This window comes from Heptranchias perlo, chromosome 38, assembly GCF_035084215.1.
Source record: "Heptranchias perlo isolate sHepPer1 chromosome 38, sHepPer1.hap1, whole genome shotgun sequence".
Taxonomy (NCBI): domain Eukaryota; kingdom Metazoa; phylum Chordata; class Chondrichthyes; order Hexanchiformes; family Hexanchidae; genus Heptranchias; species Heptranchias perlo.
This window is the reverse complement of record NC_090362.1, coordinates 21,969,295-21,991,323: the sequence shown is the minus strand read 5'-3', so window position 1 is coordinate 21,991,323 and position 22,029 is coordinate 21,969,295. Positions and strand designations below refer to the sequence as shown.

At 42.9% G+C, this 22,029-nt stretch overlaps 1 protein-coding gene across 1 annotated transcript in view; it reads right to left on the bottom strand.

The window, feature by feature from the left end:
- Positions 1-8,377: 8,377 nt before the first annotated feature.
- Positions 8,378-22,029, bottom strand: part of LOC137304651 (uncharacterized) — a 31,234-nt gene continuing 17,582 nt past the window's right edge. The window contains exons 7-9 of the mRNA XM_067973296.1: positions 15,207-15,316; positions 14,174-14,275; positions 8,378-10,745 (exon numbers count right to left, since the gene is read on the bottom strand). Coding sequence (XP_067829397.1) covers positions 10,686-10,745; positions 14,174-14,275; positions 15,207-15,316 — 272 coding nt within the window. The 3' untranslated portion in view covers positions 8,378-10,685. The remainder of the gene's footprint in view (positions 10,746-14,173; positions 14,276-15,206; positions 15,317-22,029) is intronic.

The window sequence follows — 22,029 nt, the reverse complement described above, 5'->3', positions numbered from 1 at the left end:
ATAGCATGATTACAGCAGGGTACATGCTTTGACCAGGGAATCATCATCCCCATCGCACACCCTCCAATGTGAAAATACAATGAGTACTATGCTTTTCACATCAAACCTACCCAAATTACAACAGCAAATGAAGGGGAACTAGAACTAGTTACTAGGTTTTCTCTCAATGCTGATAGCCCAGATATCCATGGAAGGATGCAGAAGAGATTCATTATGATCTCAGGATGAGACGCTTTAGTTATGGGGAGAGACCAGAAAAGCTGAAGCTCTTGTAGGAGAAAGTCGAGGAGAGCCAATAGTGGCTTTCAAAATTATGAAGGGTTTTAGGTAAATAGGGAAAAAATGCCACATCCAGTCGTGAATGGTGGTGGACAATTAAACAACTAACAGGAGGAGGAGGCTATGCAAACATCGCCATCAATGACGGCGGAGTCCAGCATGTGAGTGCAAAAGAAAAGGCTGAAGCGTTTGCAACCAACCATCTTCAGCCAGAAGTGCCGAGTGGATGATCCATCTCAGCCTCCTCCCGATATCCCCACCATCACAGAAGCCAGTCTTCAGCCAATTCGATTCACTCCACGTGATATCAAGAAGCGGCTGAGTGCACTGGATACAGCAAAGGCTATGGGCCCCTGACAACATCCCGGCTGTAGTGCTGAAGACTTGTGCTCCAGAACTAGCTGCACCTCTAGCCAAGCGGTTCCAGTACAGCTACAACACTGGCATCTACCCGACAAAGTGGAAAATTGCCCAGGTATGTCCTGTCCACAAAAAGCAGGACAAATCCAATCCGGCCAATTACCGCCCCATCAGTCTACTCTCAATCAGCAGCAAAGTGATGGAAGGTGTTGTCGACTGTGCTATCAAGCGGCACTTGCTCAGTTTGGGTTCCGCCAGGACCACTCGGCTCCAGACCTCATTACAGCCTTGGTCCAGACATGGACAAAAGAGCTGAATTCCAGAGGTAAAGTGAGAGTGACTGCCCTTGACATCAAGGCAGCATTTGACCAAGTGTGGCACCAAGGAGCCTTAGTAAAATTGAAGTCAACGGGAATCAAGGGGGAAAACTCTCCAGTGGCTGGAGTCATACCTAGCACAAAGGAAGATGGTAGTGGTTGTTGGAGGCCAATCATCTCAGCCCCAGGGCATTGCTGCAGGAGTTCCTCAGGGCAGTGTCCTAGGCCCAACCATCTTCAGCTGCTTCATCAATGACCTTCCCTCCATCATAATGTCAGAAATGGGGATGTTCGCTGATGATTGCACAGTGTTCAGTTCCATTCGCAACCCCTCAGATAATGAAGCAGTCAGAGCCTGCATGCAGCAAGACCTGGACAACATCCAGACTTGGGCCGATAAGTGGCAAGTAACATTCGCATCAGACAAGTGCCAGGCAATGACCATCTCCAAGAGAGGATCTAACTACCTTCCCTTGACATTCAACGGCATTACCATTGCCGAATCCCCCACCATCAACATCCTGGGGGTCACCATTGACCAGAAACTTAACTGGACAGCCATATAAATACTGTGGCTACAAGAGCAGGTCAGAGGCTGGGTATCCTGTGGCGAGTGACTCACCTCCTGACTCCCCAAAGCCTTTCCACCATCTACAAACGCACAAGTCAGGTGTGTGATGGAATACTCTGCACTTGCCTGGATGAGTGCAGCTCCAACAACACTCAAGCAGCTCGACACCATCCAGGACAAAGCAGCCTGCTTGATTGGCACCCCATCCACCACCCTAAACATTCACTCCCTTCACCACCGGCGCACTGTGGCTGCAGTGTGCACCATCCACAGGATGCACTGCAGCAACTCGCCAAGGCTTTTTAGACAGCGCCTCCTAAACCTGCGAACTCTACCACCTAGAAGAGCATGGGAACACCACCACCTGCACGTTCCCCTCCAAGTCACACACCATCCCGACTTGGAAATATATCGCCGTTCCTTCATCGTCGCTGGGTCAAAATCCTGGAACTCCCTTCCTAACAGCACTGTGGGAGAACCTTCACCACACGGACTGCAGCGGTTCAAGGCGGCGGCTCACCACCACCCCCCTCCAGGGCAATTAGGGATGGGCAATAAATGCTGACCTCACCAGCGGCGCCCACGTCCCATGAATGAATAATAAAAAATATTTCCACTGGTGAGTGTCAGTAGCTAGAAGACATGAAGTTAAGATCACCAAAAAGCATAAAAGGGAGACAAGTAGAATTAATTTTCAGAGGATTGTTAGGACATGGAATGCCTGAATAGAAACAGGGATGGGAGCAGAATCAATAATTCTTAGAAAAGGAAAGCCCATAAATATTTGGAAAAGAAAAATTGAGGGTATTGGAAAAGGGATTAAGTGGATAGCTCAACCAATATCGGTGAAATGGGTAGACTGGCTTCTTGTATTGTACAAAATGTTTCCATGAGCAGAATCAACGCAAGATAAATCCTCTTCACATTAGCTAATGAATGACCTTGATACTAACACGACCAACTGCATGTTATTCTCCATATGGCATAGTTTAACTTGCATTCTATTAAAATATTGCGTTATTTAATAAATTTAAATCCACCATGGCATTCAGCACTTGGGATATTGTTCGATACACAGAGATTATTAAATGATACAATTTTCTGTAAGAGCAGGTACAGCACAGGAAGCAGCCATTGTGCCTGTACCAGCTCATTGAACGAACTATCCAATTAGTCCCATTACCCTGAAAACTCTCCCCCCCCCAGTATTTATTCAATTCCTTTTGAAAGTAGAAGAATCTTCTTCCACCGCCCTTTCAGGCAGTGCATTCCAGATCATAACTCAGTGTAAAAAAATGTTTCCTCGTGTCCCCCTCTGGCTCTTTTGCCGATCACCTTAAATCTGTGTCCTCCGGTTACCGGCCCTTCTGCCACTGGAAACAGTTTCTCCTTACTTACTCTATCAAAACCATTCAAGATTTTGAGCACCTCGATCAAATCTCTCCTTAACCTTCTCTGTTTTGAGAACAACCCTAACGTTTGCAGTCTCTCCACATAACTGAAGTCCCTCATCCCTGGTACCATTCTAGTAAATCTCTTCTGCACCCTCTCTAAGGCCTTCATGAGAGAAGGAGGCCAAACAAGAAAGTGCTAGGAATTGTCAAAGTATTAGCAGACCACCACATACACTTAGCATCCTCCATCTATTAAATGGGAATGTTTGTATTAACCTGGTTAATACATGGATTAAAATAGATACACATCCCAAGCATTCTAGTATTAAAGTGGACAATAATTTATCTATTTTCAGTGCCATGGGAATCATAGAAGTTACAACATGGAAACAGGCCCTTCGGCCCAACATGTCCATGTCGCCCAGTTTATACCACTAAGCTAGTCCCAATTGCCTGCACTTGGCCCATATCCCTCTATACCCATCTTACCCATGTAACTGTCCAAATGCTTTTTAAAAGACAAAATTGTACCCGCCTCTACTACTGCCTCTGGCAGCTCGTTCCAGACACTCACCACCCTTTGAGTGAAAAAATTGCCCCTCTGGACCCTTTTGTATCTCTCCCCTCTCACCTTAAATCTGTGCCCCCTCGTTATAGACTCCCCTACCTTTGGGAAAAGATTTTGACTATCGACCTCATCTATGCCCCTCATTATTTTATAGACTTCTATAAGATCACCCTTTAACCTCCTACTCTCCAGGGAAAAAAGTCCCAGTCTATCTAACCTCTCCCTATAAGTCAAACCATCAAGTCCCGGTAGCATCCCAGTAAATCTTTTCTGCACTCTTTCTAGTTTAATAATATCCTTTCTATAATAGGGTGACCAGAACTGTACACAGTATTCCAAGTGTGGCCTCACCAATGCCCTGTACAACTTCAACAAGACATCCCAACTCCTGCATTCAATGTTCTGACCAATGAAACCAAGCATGCCGAATGCCGCCTTCACCACCCTATCCACCTGTGACTCCACTTTCAAGGAGCTATGAACCTGTACTCCTAGATCTCTTTGTTCTATAATTCTCCCCAACGCCCTACCATTAACGGAGTAGGTCCTGGCCCGATTCGATCTCCCAAAATGCATCACCTCACATTTATCTAAATTAAACTCCATCTGCCATTCATCAGCCCACTGGCCCAATTTATCAAGATCCCGTTGCAATCCTAGATAACCTTCTTCACTGTCCACAATGCCACCAATCTTGGTGTCATCTGCAAACTTACTAACCATGCCTCCTAAATTCTCATCCAAATCATTAATATAAATAACAAACAACAGCGGACCCAGCACCGATCCCTGAGGCACACCGCTGGACACAGGCATCCAGTTTGAAAAACAACCCTCTGCAACCACCCTCTGTCTTCTGTTGTCAATCCAATTTTGTATCCAATTGGATACCTCACCTTGGATCCCGTGAGATTTAACCTTATGTAACAACCTACCATGCGGTACCTTGTCAAAGGCTTTGCTGAAGTCTACTGCACAGCCCTCATCTAACTTCTTGGTTACCCCTTCAAAAAACTCAAATTCGTGAGACATGATTTTCCTCTCACAAAACCATGCTGACTGTTCCTAATTAGTCCCTGCCTCTCCAAATGCCTGTTGATCCTGTCCCTCAGAATACCCTCCAACAACTTACCCACTACAGATGTCAGGCTCACCGGTCTGTAGTTGCCAGGCTTTTCCCTGCCTCCCTTCTTAAACAAAGGCACAACATTTGCTACCTTCCAATCTTCAGGCACCTCACCTGTAGCTGTTGATTCAAATATCTCTGCTAGGGGACCCGCAATTTCCTCCCTAACCTCCCATAACGTCCTGGGATACATTTCATCAGGTCCCGGAGATTTATCTACCTTGGTGCGCGTTACGACTTCCAGCACCTCCCTCTCTGTAATATGTACACTCCTCAAGACATCACTATTTCCCCAAGTTCCCTAACATCCATGCCTTTCTCAACCGTAAATACCGATGTGAAATATTCATTCAGGATCTCACCCATCTCTTGTGGTTCCGCACATAGATGACCTTGTTGATCCTTAAGAGGCCCTACTCTCTCCCTAGTTACTCTTTTGCCCTTTATGTATTGGTAGAAGCTCTTTGGATTCTCCTTTGCCTTATCTGCCAAAGCAATCTCATGTCCCCTTTTCGCCCTCCTGATTTCTCTCTTAACTCTACTCCGACAATCTCTATACTCTTCAAGGGATCCACTTGATCCCAGCTGCCTATGCATGTCATATGCCTCCTCCTTCTTTTTGACTAGGGCCTCAATCTCCCGAGTCATCCAAGGTTCCCTACTTCTACCAGCCTTGCCCTTCACTTTATAAGGAATGTGCTTACCCTGAACCCTGGTTAACACACTTTTGAAAGCCTCCCACTTACCAGACGTCCCTTTGCCTGCCAACAGACTCTCCCAATCAACTTCTGAAAGTTCCTGTCTAATACCATCAAAATTGGCCTTTCCCCAATTTAGAATTTTAACTTTTGGGCCAGACCTATCCTTCTCCATAGCTATCTTAAAACTAATGGAATTATGATCACTGGTCCCAAAGTGATCCCTCACTAACACTTCTGTCACCTGCCCTTCCTTATTTCCCAAGAGGAGGTAAAGTTTTGCCCCCTCTCTAGTCGGGCCATCCACATACTGAATGAGAAATTCCTCCTGAATACACTCAACAAATTTCTCCCCATCCAAGCCCCTAATGCTATGGCTGTCCCAGTCAATGTTGGGAAAGTTAAAGTCCCCTACTATTACCACCCTATTTTTTCTTGCAGCTGTCTGTAATCTCCTTACATATTTGCTCCTCAATTTCCCGTTGACTATTTGGGGGTCTGTAGTACAATCCTATCAAAGTGATCTCTCCCTTCTTATTTTTCAGTTCTACTCAGACTCAGTGGGCGAACCCTCGGATATATCCCCTCACTACTGCCGTGATGTTCTCTCTAATCAAGAACGCAACTCCCCCTCCTCCTCTATCTTTCCTATAGCATCTGTACCCTGGAATATTTAGCTGCCAGTCCTGCCCCTCCCTTAGCCATGTTTCAGTAATAGCTATAACATCCCAGTCCCATGTACCCATCCATGCCCTGAGTTCATCTGCCTTGCCCATCAGACCATCTGTCCGGTCATGTTTTGTACACTCTCCCTTACTGCCTTTTGTTTCTGTCACCACTTTATTTCCCACTGACTTCCTGCATCGGTTCCCATCCCCCTGCCACATTAGTTTAAACCCTCCCCAACAGCACTAGCAAACACTCCCCCGAGGACATTGGTTCCAGTCCTGCCCAGATGCAGACCGTCCAATTTGTACTGGTCCCACCTCCCCCAGAACCGGTTCCAATGGCCCAGGAATTTGAATCCCTCCCTCTTGCACCATCTCTCAAGCCACGTATTCATCCTAGCTATCCTGTCATTCCTACTCTGACTAGCCCGTGGCACTGGTAGCAATCCTGAGATTACTACCCTTGAGGTCCTACTTTTTAGTTTAACTCCTAACTCCCTAAATTCAGCTTGTAGGACCTCATCCTGTTTTTTACCTATATCGTTGGTGCCTATATGCACCACGACAACTGGCTGTTCACCCTCCCCCTCCAGAATGTCCTGCAGCTGCTCCGAGACATCCTTGACCCTTGCACCAATTAAATGCATCCGTCAATAGATTAGTTAGATACGGTGCAAATGCGCTTCAGGAAATGGGATGGCAGATGCATTTCAAATATAGCTTTACAAGCACTAACCCCAAAAGTGTTACTGGAAGGATACAAAAGGAGTTTAAACAAATGCATTGAACATTCATACACATTTCTCTGATTGCACAATTAAAAAAGGGCCATGGATCTGTGTTTTATATATTGCCAGAGTAGACATTCTGTAGATGATGCCCCACAACATCTCTTCCACAGGACAGGCCTCGGGGGCATTTATCTGCTGACAGGTCATGAGTTAATTCTTCTTTTAATAAGTTTTTTTAAAAAAAAAAATCTAGGCTGACACTTAGTGCAGCACTCCCTCAGTATGAGGGTCAGAGGTGCAGTCTTTCGGATGAGATAAGATCTGCCCGCTCAGGTGGATTTAAAGATCTTACAGCATATATCAAAGAGCAAGGGAGTTCTCCCTGGTATCCTGGCCAACATTTATCCCTCAACACCTAAAAACAGATCATCTCATTTATCTCTCTGCTGTTTGTGGGATCTTGCTGTGTGAAAATTGGCTGCCGCATTTCCTACATTACAACTGTGGCCACACTTCGAAAGTACTTCCAAAGTGCTTTACAGCCAATGAACGTCCAGAGATGGTGAAAGGCACTGTATAAATGCAAATCTTTAAGTTTGTTGTCACAGTTATCAGCTGGTACCATTACCTCTGGAGTTCCCCCAAGGATCCATCCCTGGCCCCCTCATCTACAGACTGCCACTTGGCAGCATCCAAAGACATGGGGGCAGATTCCACATGTAGGCGGACAACACCCAGCTCTACTTCACCACCACCTCTGACCCCTCCACTGCCTCGGTGGCCAGACTGCTCATCTCATCAGTCCTGGTTGTAGTTTGCACCAGTTAAAAACACTGGAAGACTGAAGCCATCATCTTCAAACCCCACCACAAAGCCTGTTCCTTCACCAGATTCCAACTTCCTCCCGACCACCATGAACCAGACTGTTCATAACCTCTGTCCTATGTGAACTTGAGTTGAGCATACAACCATTTGTTCTGCATCACAAAAAACCACCTACTTTCACCTCCATACATTACTTGCCTCTGCCCATTGGCTGCTGAAAAATCCCTCATCTATGCCTTTTATCACCTCTAAACTCTACAATTTCAATGCCCTCCAGGCTGGCCTCCCATCCTACACCCTTCATAAACTTCAGCTCATCTAAAACTGATGCCTGTACCTTATCCCACACCAAGTCTTGCACACTCATCTACATTGGCTCCTAGTCCACCAACTTAAATCTAAAAAATCATCTTGCGTTTAAATACCTACATGGGCTCACCTTCTCAAGCCCTTCTTGCATCCCTTACTATCTGCCCCACCATTGGCAGCAGTGCCTTCAGCTATCCAGGCCTTATGATTGACATTCTCTCAAACCTCTCCCTCCTTCTCTAAGGGGCTCTTCCACCTTGGATCAACCCAACAACGTTTGGTTTGTTGTCCACTTTTATCCAATTACCCTTCTGTGAAGCACCTTGGGACACGGTTCTACATTTAAAAAAAAGGATCTGCAATATTTTAGATTTTCCTTGTGCTTTATGCAGCCTATTTTCTATGTCGTTCCACTTAATGTTGCCTTGTACAGAGTAGGCAAGAGAGTGAGATTCAGAAAGGGACTGTGCATGCATGGGAACAAAAATACTAAAATCAGGTGACTTAGAACATTTATAACCCAAAAGATACTCAAATTTCAAACGTTTACATTTTATTAAAACAACTTAAAAATATTTAACCTACTGAAAATTCTAACCTCACTACAGACTCATACATGAAAAAAAGATTAAGCATTCTGGTGTGTTTTTTTTTTAAAACTATCAAGTCTTCAAACAAACTTTAAATCACACCTTCAGCATTGTACACATTAATTGGTGCCAATAGTACAACTGGTCAATGTTACATGCAATAGGACAAGAGCTTCCAATCGCAAACTTGAAAAGCAGCTGAACTGCACTGGTCTTGTTAGTGAAGATGCATTCATTGCTTGCCCATATCCTGCCACCTGACTGCACTCTTCCCTCAACCCCCTCAGAAATGCTACAAATGCACCATTGCAACAGAAATGTTCTACATATGCATTCCTTTTATGAAGCCCAGTGCAACTCGCCCATTACAAAAGCAGAGTCATACCCATCTGGCTTAAATGCCTGTTATAAATGCCAACTTGCATTGGAATTCTGCTTCATTAGCAGTGTTCCTAAAGCCAATGCGGTATTGGAGGAAAGCAATTCAAACTAGATAATTGCATATATACCTTTAGTTTCCTCAGAAAGCAACTTCTAATAGCTAGTGGTTGGATGCTTGAAATGCTAGCTTTCAAAGGCCCAGGTCCATGTTATCTCATTGTTGGCCATCAGGATAGCAGTTGGAGCTCTGTGTCACTCATTTTGCTCAGGATGTTACAGCTTAACAGTTAAGAAGTCAGACAGCCAGTTTAAGAGGATTTTCCATTTCTGGAAATGCTTGTAACAAAATGAACTAGAAATTTTGACTCTGTTCCATCTCTTTCAATCCTGGCAGCTTGTTCAACAGGAGATTCTCAAATGGATATCTGATGATTTCTATATTAAAAACCACGTGCACACCTCAGTACAAGATTTCATTCGCAATACTTATTTGCAGCCTTGTGTTCAGGTCAAACTGGTCAATGAGTGATTCACTAACATACCCCCAGATCATTCTTCAAATTTGTGCATTATAAAAGCTTTCAAAATATTTCAATTAAAAAAGTTGTGAATGTGAGCAGTGTCAAATATGCACATTTACAATTGTCAGTATTGAGCACTCCCAGTTCAAATGCAGGTTAATTTTTCCTCCATTGCAACAATGCTTTAATTTCCAAAAGCAACTCCTATACTGTGAATATATAAGCTTACCATCCCAGTGAGATTACAGTGACAAATAAAGGGCAGCATCCAACTGTGAGCCAGCAGCCAAGAACTTGGATTGAACTTTAGAACCCAACTAGTGGGACTGGATTTAAAACCATGCCCCCAAAAAGAGAGGACAATGCACCAATTATTAATCCTCCTCCACACCTCCCCCAAGCCCTTATTTCAAGCAAATAAACAAACATTCATTTTGAAAAGCTGTGCAGCAACAAGTCCACATACACAGGAAAAAAATACATCAAATGCAAAGACTAGTAAATGCTCACCAACCCAATTACATGGTTACATTTTTGGAAGTTAATCAGCATAGATTAGTGAGTGATAAAAATATTTAACTCAAAGCAGTTTGTTGACATCAATATAAGCCACACACATTGAAAATTCCTTTGGCGATTTAGTTTCTGAAGGGGAATGCAATGATTCATTTGGTTCGTAACTACAATTAACCTGAACAGTGCATCAGATGCCATCTCTGCAGCACCTTCAGTTATTACAGCAGAGTTTGGAATTAAAGACAAGTACCCCAGATAGTCAAAAGGTGAGTAGCTGCCTGTACATCACTTCTCTCAGCTATGTACAAGTGGCCATGTCCCTTTATCCAAGCCAGTTATAAACACCTCAGTGGAGAACATGGACCAATGCCCACCAGACAACAGTTATTACTGCACAGGCCCCATTATTAATTACAGCTACCATTTTAGTGTTTGGCCACCTCAGGAAGTCCACTGTAATAGGTGCACTCTACTGGATGCTGGTAGTGAGGCAAACACTAATCTGGAAACAAGATCACCAGGCAGAAGAGTCATTTCACTTGGTTCCATTTTATTGCAGCAACACAACTAATGATTCCAAATCCCAATTAAGTTGGCTGGCCTGTGACATATTCCTAAAACAAAGTCAATGGTGACAATTTGAAAATGTGATACTGCAACTATAATTACATTATATATGGCCCTAGAAAGCCTTGTATGACCAAGAGTCTGAACACAAAGGCCAAATGTCCCCAACTTAAGAATATCAGCTTGACCTTCAAACAAAATCATCTTCCAAGGCAATAGCAAAACCAAGTAGGATCAGTTAGATCTTTTCACTTCTCCAGATCTTCATGGCTCAAAAGAATAATTCACATCTACTTCATGGAGTCTGTAACTTTCCTGGTTTACCTGTTTACACAAAAAACGATCACTAGAATCATAGAAAGGTTACAGCATGGAAGGAGGCCATTTGGCCAATCATGTCTGCGCCGGCTCTGTGCAAGAGCAATTCAGCTAGTCCCACTCCCCTACCCTATCCCTGTACCCCAGCAATTTTTTTGCTTTCAAGTACTTATCCAGTGCCCCTTTGAAAGCCATGATTGATTCTGCCTCCACCACCCCCTCAGGCAGTGCATTCCAGATCCTAACCGCTGGCTGTGTAAAAGTTTTTCCCTCATGTCATCTTTGATTCTTTTGCCAATAACCTTAAATCTGTGTCCTCTGGTCCTTGACCCTTCCACCAATGGGAACAGTTTCTCTCTCTACTCTGTCTAGGCCCTTCATGATTTTGAACACCTCTATCAAATCTCCTTGCAACCTTCTCTGTCCCAAGGAGAACAACCCCAGCTTCTCCAGTCTATCCACATAAAGGCCCTCATCCCTGGAATCATTCTAGTAAATCTCTTCTGCACCTTTTCTTAGGCCTTCAATCTTTCCTAAAGTGCAGTGCCCAGAACTGGACACAATACTTCAGTTGTGGTCAAACCAGTGTTTTATAAAGGTTCATTGTGACTTCCTTGCTTTTGTACTCTATGCCTCTATTTATAAAGTGGAAGATCCTGTATGCTTTTTTAAACTGCTTTCTCATCCTTCTCTGCCACTGTCAACAATGTGTGCATATATACCCCTAGATCTCTGTTCCTGTACCCCTTTTGGAGTTGTACCCCTCTAATTTATATTGCCTCTTCTCATTCTTCCTACCAAAATGTATCACTTCATATTTTTCTGCATTAAATTTCATCTGCCGTGTGTCTGCCCATGCCACCAGCCTGTCTATATCCTCACTGTTTACGACCCTTCCAAGTTTTGTCTCATCTGGAAATCTGGAGCAAAACTATGTAGTGTTCTACGCAAAGAAATTTAGAACACATTAGTACTGCATTTGCACGAATAAATCCAGGTAGATGAAGCAAGTAGATTTGTATCCAAGTCTCTTGCGTCAGCCACAGTCCAAGTATCTGCAGTTTAATGCACATTCTATTACTACCAACTCTAAAAGAGCCACATTTTAACAAAGCTTTTGAAAACAACCATATCCTGGGTGAAAAACTGAATTCTAGAAACAAACTGCAGAGACTTATTCCAGCTATCAATTCTACCCAGAAGCCCATTAGACAACCAGAAGAATTGCTCAGTGTACATCTCTCCACAGACTGAACCCAAGGAAAATAATCCTTGATCTGCTATATTGCATTGTAATTCTATTTGTTGAATACTGTATCCTTCCTATGGATTGAAAAAGTGGTGGGGTATGATCTAGTTATTGCAACCCTGCTGAATTATGCAGTTACTAATTTAATTAAATCTGTGTACTGGTTGTTTAAAGTAGTCAAAAAAAGGTGAGTCATACAATCTTTAGCAACACAGCAAAGTGGTTTCTGTTTCACCATAACTAAAACTTGCATTTAGGAGATATGGAAAACTTGGGAAAGAATGCAGGTTAGGGGGGTGTGGGCAGATGCAGTATCATTTGAAGTAAGCCAAATGGAAATGTTCAGTGGAGAACATGGTCAGTGTTGACACCACTAGAACTTTTAGGGGGTGGGTGGATGGAAAAACGAAATTAAAATGGGCACACAAGCAGTAGAACATACTGAATAAAACACAAGGTAATGAATGTGTACCATTCGTCGTTTAGGCCACAGCTGGTATTAATCTGTTTTGTGGGGAATTCCAGGATATCGACCCAGTGGAGGGGCAGGGAGAGGTCGCAGGAGTCACGGGGGAGGTCGCAGGGAGGAAGAGGTCCCATCAAAGTAACTTGGCATTTGCTACAGTGGAGCCATGGTGCGCGAATGGATAAAGATTTCAGTGATGCGCTCGGTCCTGGATGGTGTTACGCTTCTTGAGTCACTGGACTTAAGTTTTATAGATTGAGGCATTGCTGGGTCCAGATGTTGATCCAGCCTCTGCCCTGCTAGTGGCCAATGTTGATATCATGTGTGAAGACTTGGTAATGGTTCTAAATTCCAGATGCAATCTATAGTTTATATTTTTCCCTAGAAGTATTTACTTTTTCACTTGCAGAACTGTTTTAATGCTGTACTAAATTATATTAGTAAAGTGCCCCGCTAGTGGTAGAAAAAGCTCCTGCAGCCTGCACTATATCTATACAGGTTGAACAAAGAGGCTCTTAATTTCTGGTCAAGCACTATCAGCAATTTTGTACACCAGGAAGTTAAACACTGCTAATGTTACCAACATATCAGAGGGACAATAAACAAAGTTAAAAGTTCATTCGAATCCATACTGGATTAACTTTTACTATTTCGTGAATTGGATGTTGTGATCCACATACATTTCAGTTAAAGCAAGTTCACTGCACCCAGCTTACAGTATGAAAAAGAGGTGATTGACTGTATATTGTGGTCATGTCACCAGGACAATGTTTGAGGTGCTCCAAATCAAAATACCAACCTGCACAAGTGGCACTGAACAGATAAAGTAATTGCGCATTATAAATGCTCTTAGGTGGATGTAAAAGATCCCATACCACTATTTTGAAGAGCAGGGAAGTTCGTCCCGGTGTCCTGGCCAATGTTCCTCCCTCAACCATCACAAACAGATTATCTGGTCATCACACTGCTGTGCGCAAATTGGCTGCAATGTTTCTCTACACCAGTGACTACACTTGTGGGGTGGCCAGAGGACGTGAAATGTGCTCTATAATACAATCTCATTTTGGTTTCATGCTTCTAATAGAAGTGTGTGTACCTCAGTCATGTTCAGTACATTTCTATAGGTTATTAAAAAATATAATGTGCTACATAAAAAAAGCACAATGGAATAGCTTAAAAGCTGAAGTTTGATCCAAAAATGCCTGTTCTTGTAATAGTTGTCAAATAGAATTTCTACAAACACAAACTGCACCTTTCTCTTGCCCCAAAATGGAGAAACCCCAGTTAGTTTGAGATCTTGTGACATCTTGATCCAGCAACTTGAATTTAGACAGCTCCTTCCATGTAGGAAGTGTCCAAAGTTGGTTGACAGTATGAAGTGGACAATGAGCAGGTCAGAAAGTAGGAGAGCAGGCTGAAGACAAAATCAGGAGTGGAAGGGGGTAGGCAAAGAAATGTAACGATAGAACAGAACAAAAAAATTGCAGATGCTTTAAATCTGAAAATTGTCCAGTCAGGCAGCATGTGGAAAAACATTTTCAGGCCTTGAGGCAGGAGCTAAAAGCCTTAAATGGTCAAATGCTGCCTGACCTGAGTGTTTCCCTGTCATTACAAAAAAGTTAGTCCATTTACACATAGCTGGCAAAACTAACTCACTAAAGTTTATAGATAATGCTTTTACCTTGATGCTGGGTGGAAAGAAGAGTTTTAAAGGCTCACCTCTGACAGCGGTAAGTGGACACTAGCATTCTCACACTCAACATCCCATGCTTCGAACGTGCAACTTTTCTGGCATGCAGCACAGAACCTGTATTTCCAGCACTAAAACCAAGGAGGCCATATTTCAATATTTGATTTTTTTTAAAAATTCATAAAAACTTGTGATTTATTACATATATGGCACTCAGGTTTTAAAATGAACCCTGAATAGTTGCCTGCAGTTCTACATTTAATGCCGATTGCTGGCTTCAAATCTAAACCTTATTTCTGGATGTTGTCTCGGCTCAGAACAACCCGTTTCTCTAGACTCTACAGTAACTGAAGTCTTCCATCCCTGGTACCATTCTAGCAAGTCTCCTCTGCATCCTTTAAAGCCTTGACATCCTCCCTAAAAAATGTGTTATATCATCAATCATTTGCTGCCCTTTTACCATGATGCTTGAGGAAATTTATGCCTGATTATTGCCAAGCAATGGGGTGACACTGTAGTAAAAAGGGTAATTTCTTTATTGATTAATTTAGCCTGGGGAAAGAGGGGCAAACAGCAGTGAAGTCCAACTCTTGTCCCTATCCTGCAGTTAACCTGGACCAGAGCTGCAGTGCACTCAACCGCTGCATATTTACAGCAGTGCTGGACCTATTTCAAGTACACCCATCAACCTAATATTTCTAGGAGAAAAAAATTCCACCTGCTTTTAGTCGCAGTTGGTGGCCTACTTGGCAAGGTGTGAGGACAGTATCTTCAAGATTCAATAAACACCCATAATACTGTCCACTCATGCAACATGTTACATTGTGGAAAAATAGCTATGCCAATTAAACACCTGGTTATGGTCAGGATGAGCAACTAATGTAGCCTTTCCAGCAAACACCCATGATTTTTTCTTTAAGTATTTATATTAGTAATACTTAACAGGAATGAACAGACCAAAAAATCTGAGGTTTTATACTTCACAGCATTGGCTCCTGCACAAGTGAATGACACAATGTCGAACTCAATGTTAAGAAAACTCTGCTGTTCACTTTCACTCACTAGAAAAGCCAGCACTGGGACAAAGAGGATCGCCAGACCACACAGCAGGATGATTGCGATCCCAAATCCCGGGAAATGAATGTGTTCATATGGTCGGTCTAGTCTTGTAGCTGAAAAATAAATTTAATATTTAGATTTTACATATCCAATGCTATTTTTTGACAAGCTCCAAATTAAGCTTTGCATCACAATTGGCAAGTTGAACTCACACCAGTTATTACAATTACATTAGTTGTCTCTGTCGATTAGCCCTTTGGCAGAGACCATGCAGCAGCTGAACCCCACACTCCAGGGATTGTCAAAGTATAGATGATCTGCACTACATCAAGAAAACAATTTTATTCCATCTACACAAAACTCTGGTTGTATTTATAATAACTGAATGTTGGATCAGTTCAATGCGAGCAGGCATTATCCAAGAGTTTTAACTTCCATACCAAAAAAAAGCGAATGACTCATCTGGGGAGGGGAAAGGCAGACAGCAGCAGCACAGAGGGCGGCCCATTCAGCTGTGCTGGCTCTATGCAAGAGCAATCCAGCTAGTCCCACTCCCCCACCCTATCCCCGTAGCCCTGCAATTTTTTCCTTTCAAGTATCGTCCAGTTCCCTTTTGAAGGCCATGATTGAATCTGCCTCCACCACCCCCTCGGGCAGTGCATTCCAGATCCTAACCACTCGCTGTGTGAAAAAAAGTTTTTCCCTCATGTCACCTTTGATTCTTTTGCCAATCACCTTAAATCTGTGTCCTCTGGTTCTTGACCCTTCTGCCAATGGAAACAGTTGCTCTCTATCTAGACCTCTCAATTTTGAATACCTCTGTCAAATCTCCTCTCCACCTTCTCTGTTCCAAGGAGAACAACCCCAGCTTCTCCAGTCTATCCACATACCTAAAGCCCCTCATCCCTGGAATCATTCTAGTAACTTTTTCTGCACCATCTCTAAGGGCTTCACATTTTTCCTAAAGTGCGGTGCCCAGAACAGGACAAAATATTCCAGTTGTGGCCAAACCAGTGTTTTATAAAAAGGTTCATCATGACTTCCTTGCTTTTGTACTCTTATGCCTCCATTTATAAAGCCCAGGATCCTGCATGCTTTTTTTAAAAAACACTTTCTCAACCAGTCCTGCCACCTTCAATGATTTGTGTACATAAACCCCCAGCTCTGTTCCTGTATCCCTTTTAGAATTGCACCCTTTAGTTTATATTGTCTCCTCTTGTTCTTCCTACCAAAATGTTTCACTATTTACTCTCAAACCCCTTAATACTTTTGAACACCTATTAAATCTTCCCTTAACCTGCTCGGAGAACGATCCCAGTTTCTGAATATTGTTTTTAAAAAAAATCAGCTCCAACAATCTCAAATCTTTACTCAATGGAATGAATTGATTTGAGATCATTAAAGTTGATTTTTTTAAAAAAATGCTGTTATAGGTTTTTCCATTGGTATCTGCTTTAAATAACTGCAAGTAAAATACTGTAATGAACTCATGAACCCCTAGAGGGCACTGCTATACTATTCCACTGCTGCTGCAACAGGATTTTGAAGGATATTGGATTCTCTCCGTCAGAACAGCAATGTGGGAGTTTAAACTTGGAAGTGGCCATGTCTTGCAAGTTGCTCTGCAATATCAGTTTTTCAAATGAAGTCTGCCAAGGAGAGTCAAAAAGATCACATCAGCTGGCAAGGGATTCATTTTGGTACAATTAGCATAGAGTCTCATGCAGCATCTTCAGACACCCAAAGGGTAGGGAGTATGCAGATATTATGCACCATCCACAGGGAAAGGGTGGCTGGACACCCGGCAGACCTTTGCAATACTTTTGGGAGGTGCTGGACAGGATTGTCCTCTTGGATTATCCATCAATGAGGAAAGGTATATTCTGGAATATTTAAAACGAGACACATTATGATCCACTTTAGAAAAAAAAAAGAACTTTCATTTATATGGCACCTTTCATGACCCCAGGACATTTCAAAGCACTTCACAGCAAATAAAGTACTTTTGAGGTGTAGTTGCTGTTGTAATAGAGAAATGAAGCAGCAAGGTCCCACAGAGATAAGTGACCAGATACTGAGATTTTGGTTGAGGGATAAATATTGGCCAGGACACCAGGAAAACTCCTCTGCTCTTTCAATAGTGCCCTGGAATCTTAGTTCACCCAAGGCGGCAGACGGGTACTCGGTTTAACATCTTATTCGAGAGACAGCACCGTACGACAGTGCAGCACTCCCTCAGTGCACTTGAACATGTGCTCAAATCTCTGGAGTGGGACTTGAACTCATGACCTTCCGACTCAGTGGTACCAGAGTGAAGGCAGATACCAAATGCAATTCCACAGCGAGAAATGCTTCAATATTTCCATATACATTGTACACTGACTAGGTTTTGGAAAGTTTATTCCCAGTTCAGGTGTCACCACTAATGAGTCGGCTCAGCTATTCCAGGTCCACATGTCATCAAGACAGCTCAGGTCTATTTAAAGATTGAGATACACAAAAGTGCACAGCAGGCGGTTATAAAAAAAAATTCCACTCTTGGGGTAACGCAGTCACTAGTAAGGCCAGCATTTATTGCCCATCCCTAGTTCCCCTTGAGAAGGTGGTGGTGAGTCTTGTACTGCTGCAGTCAGCATAGGGGAAGTATCTTCACCACACTGTTTGGTAGAGTGTTCCACGGTCAAATGTGCATCAAAATGTCAGGCCACATACAGCTCCCTCATTTTAAAGATAGATTGTGAATGCTCTTCAGTTGACTAGCAGAACCACTCAGTCTAAATGAAGACTTGCAGCATATGGAAGCTTCTTGGGAGTGGCCAAATCACTGATTTGCATCCAAACTTTCAAAAATTACACTTTCCCAGTCCCCACTGCAATAAAAGCTGCATCTGTGTGCTAACTATACAAACTTTGAACTTCACTGCAGCTCAGTTGCCACTAAACTGCAAGGGCATCTCCTAGCATCTTAACCAAAAGCCATCCCTCAGTCATTAGGAACATATTCAGCCCCTTGAGCCTGCTCCGCCGTTTGATAAGATCATGGCTGATCTGTGATCTAACTCCATATACCTGCTTTTGGCCCATACCCCTTAATACCTTTGGTTGCCAAAAAGCTATCCATCTCAGATTAAATTTAGCAATCGAGCTAGTATCAATTGCCATTTGCGGAAGAGAGTTCCAAACTTCTACCACCCTTTGTGTGTAGAAATGTTTTCTATTCTCGCTCCTGAAAGGTCTGGCTCTAATTTATTTATTTTTTTAAAAAAAAGACTGTGCCCCCTACTCCTAGTATCCCCAACCAGTGGAAATAGTTTCTCTCTATCCACCCTATCTGTTCCCCTTATTATCTTATAAACTTCAATCAGATCACCCCTTAACCTTCTAAACTCCAGAGAATACAACCCCAATGTGTAATCTCTCCTAACTTAACCCTTGAAGTCCAGGTATCATTCTAGTAAACCTACGCTGCACTCCCTCCAAGGCCAATATGTCCTTCTGAAGGTGCGGTGCCCAGAACTGCTCACAGTACTCCAGGTGCGGTCTAACCAGGGTTTTGTATACATAAGAACATAAGAAATTGGAGCAGGAGTAGGCCAATCGGCCCCTCGAGCCTGCTCCGCCATTCAATAAGATCATGGCTGATCTGATCCCAACCACAAATCTAAAGAACACAAGAAGTCGGAGCAGGACCCGGCCACATAGCCCCTGGGCCCTCTCCGCCACCCACAGGGCATTGACCGATCCGAACTCAGCTTCATGTCCAATTTCCTGCCCGCTCCCCATAACCCCTAATTCCCTTTTCTTCTAGGAAACTGTCTATTTCTGTTTTAAATTTATCTAATGATGTAGCTTCCACAGCTTCCTGGGGCAGCAAATTCCACAGACCTACCACCCTCTGAGTGAAGAAGTTTCTCCTCATCTCAGTTTTGAAAGAGCAGCCCCTTATTCTAAGATTATGCCCCCTAGTTCTAGTTTCACCCATCCTTGGGAACATCCTTACCGCATCCACCCGATCAAGCCCCTTCACAATCTTATATGTTTCAATAAGATCGCCTCTCATTCTTCTGAACTCCAATGAGTAGAGTCCCAATCTACTCAACCTCTCCTCATATGTCCGCCCCCTCATCCCCGGGATTAACCGAGTGAACCTTCTTTGTACTGCCTCGAGAGCAAGTATGTCTTTTCTTAAGTATGGAGACCAAAACTGTATGCAGTATTCCAGGTGCGGTCTCACCAATACCTTATATAACTGCAGCAATACCTCCTTGTTTTTATATTCTATCCCCTTAGCAATAAAAGCCAACATTCCGTTGGCTTTCTTGATCACCTGCTGCACCTGCATACCAACTTTGATTTTCTTGCACTAGGACCCCCAGATCCCTTTGTACTGCAGTACTTTCCAGTCTCTTGCCATTAAGAAAATAACTTGCTCTCTGATTTTTCCTGCCAAAGTGCATAACCTCACATTTTCCAATATTATATTGCATCTGCCAAATCTCCGCCCACTCACCCAGCCTGTCTATATCCCCTTGCAGGTTTTTTATGTCCTCCTCACTCTCTACTTTCCCTCCCATCTTTGTATCATCTGCAAATTTTGATATGTTGCACTCGGTCCCCTCCTCCAAATCGTTAATATAGATTGTAAAGAGTTGGGGACCCAGCACCGACCCCTGTGGAACACCACTGGTTACTGGTTGCCAGTCCGAAAATGAACCATTCATCCCAACTCTCTGCTTCCTGTTCGATAACCAATCCTCCACCCATGCCAGAATATTACCCCCAATCCCGTGATTTTTTATCTTAAGTAATAATCTTTTATGTGGCACCTTGTCGAATGCCTTCTGGAAGTCTAAATACACTACGTCCACTGGTTCCCCTTTATCCACCCTATACGTTATATCCTCGAAGAACTCAAGCAAATTTGTCAGACATGACTTCCCCTTCATAAAGCCATGCTGACTTTGTCCTATTAAATTATGCTTATCTAAATGTTCCGTTACTGTCTCCTTAATAATAGACTCCAAAATTTTACCCACCACAGATGTTAAGCTAACTGGCCTATAATTTCCAGCCTTCTGCCTACTACCCTTTTTAAATAACGGTGTTACATTAGCAGTTTTCCAATCTGCCGGGACCTCTCCTGAGTCCAGGGAATTTTGGAAAACTATCACCAAAGCATCCACAATCCCTACTGCCACTTCCCTCAAGACCCTAGGATGGAAGCAATCAGGTCCAGGGGATTTATCCGCCTTGAGTCCCATTATTTTACTGAGTACCATCTCCTGAGTGATTTTAATCGTATTTAGCTCCTCCCCCCCCCCCCCCCCCGAGAGTCCCCTGTTTGTCCAGTGTTGGGATATTCTTAGTGTCCTCTACTGTAAAGACTGAAACAAAATATTTGTTCAGCATTTTTGCCATCTCCATGTTTCCCACCATTAATTTCCCGGTCTCATCCTCTAAGGGACCTATGTTTGCCTTAGCCACCCTTTTTCTTTTTATATAACTATAGAAACTCTTGCTATCTGTTTTTATATTTTTTGCTAATTTCTTTTCATAATCTAACTTCCCTTTCTTAATCAATCCTTTAGTTACTTTTTGCTGTCTTTTGAAGAATTCCCAATCTTCTATCCTCCCACTAAGTTTGGCTACCTTATATGTCCTTGTTTTTAGTCGGATACTATCCTTGATTTCTTTACTTAGCCACGGATGGCTGTCATTTCTTTTACACCCTTTTTTCCTCAGCATAACTTCTGCCCCCTTGTACTCCAGATATAAAGGCCAGCATTCCATTCGCCTTCTGATTATTTTCTGCACCTGTTTATGACACTTCAATGATCTATGTATTTGGACATCCACTGTTTGTAAACTTTTTACCATTTAGAAAGTACCCTGTTCTATCCTTTTTTGATCCAAAGTAGAACAGATCATCTGACTATTTCTCATTACTGTTTGTGGGAGCTTGCAGTGTATCCCTACACTGCAATGTGGAATACACTTCAAAAGCACTTCAGGACATAGAGGTTGTGAAAGGCATTATAGAAATGAAAGTTTTTTTCTCTCTTCCTCCCCCCCCCCCCCCCCCCCCCCCCAACATTGTGACTGAGCAATGGTGGCATTGCATTGTTTAAAAATGTAGTGCTCAGTGAACACTAAATTTAAGTTATTGTACTGAAGTACTCCAGCACCAAAAACTGGTCATGTACCAGGCAAACAAAGCTCTCCATACAAGAGATAGCATTTGAAGACTTGAGATGCCATTTTATTTAAACAGTCAATTGAGAGTACAAGGATTATAAACTGGACAAATTTGGCTGTAATTTAGGATAACTGCTGTGCACAGTGTCAAAAACAAATTCAAATACAAGCTTTAACAGTAAAAGGTTAAGTTTTGCTTCACATTCCAAAACACAAGGACTATTTAGAATACAAGACACTAGTAATAGTGGCAGCTCACCATATTGTTATTCAGCCAACCACCCAATCAGAAAACAGCACATCTTCCATTTACCCACTGATTTTAGAAGTTATTCTCTGGAGAGCTCATTTCAGTGGGGAGGTTTTGTGGGCTGAAGAGTGCCTGTCACCTCCCAACTGTTACAAAGGAGATAAAAATAGCCCACAAATTATGATAACGTGGCAATAGAACAATGATTGTCAGCTAATGTTAATGGAACAGTCAAAACCACAAGGGGGGGGGGGGGGAAGGGAGATGAGTGACTAAAGCAGTGAAACACTCTGGCATTTGCTGTAGTCAGCAGTGTGAATAGCACCATCCGATTGTTTTGAAAGCAGTATGTGCTACTGGATGATATGCTCACTTGTGAAG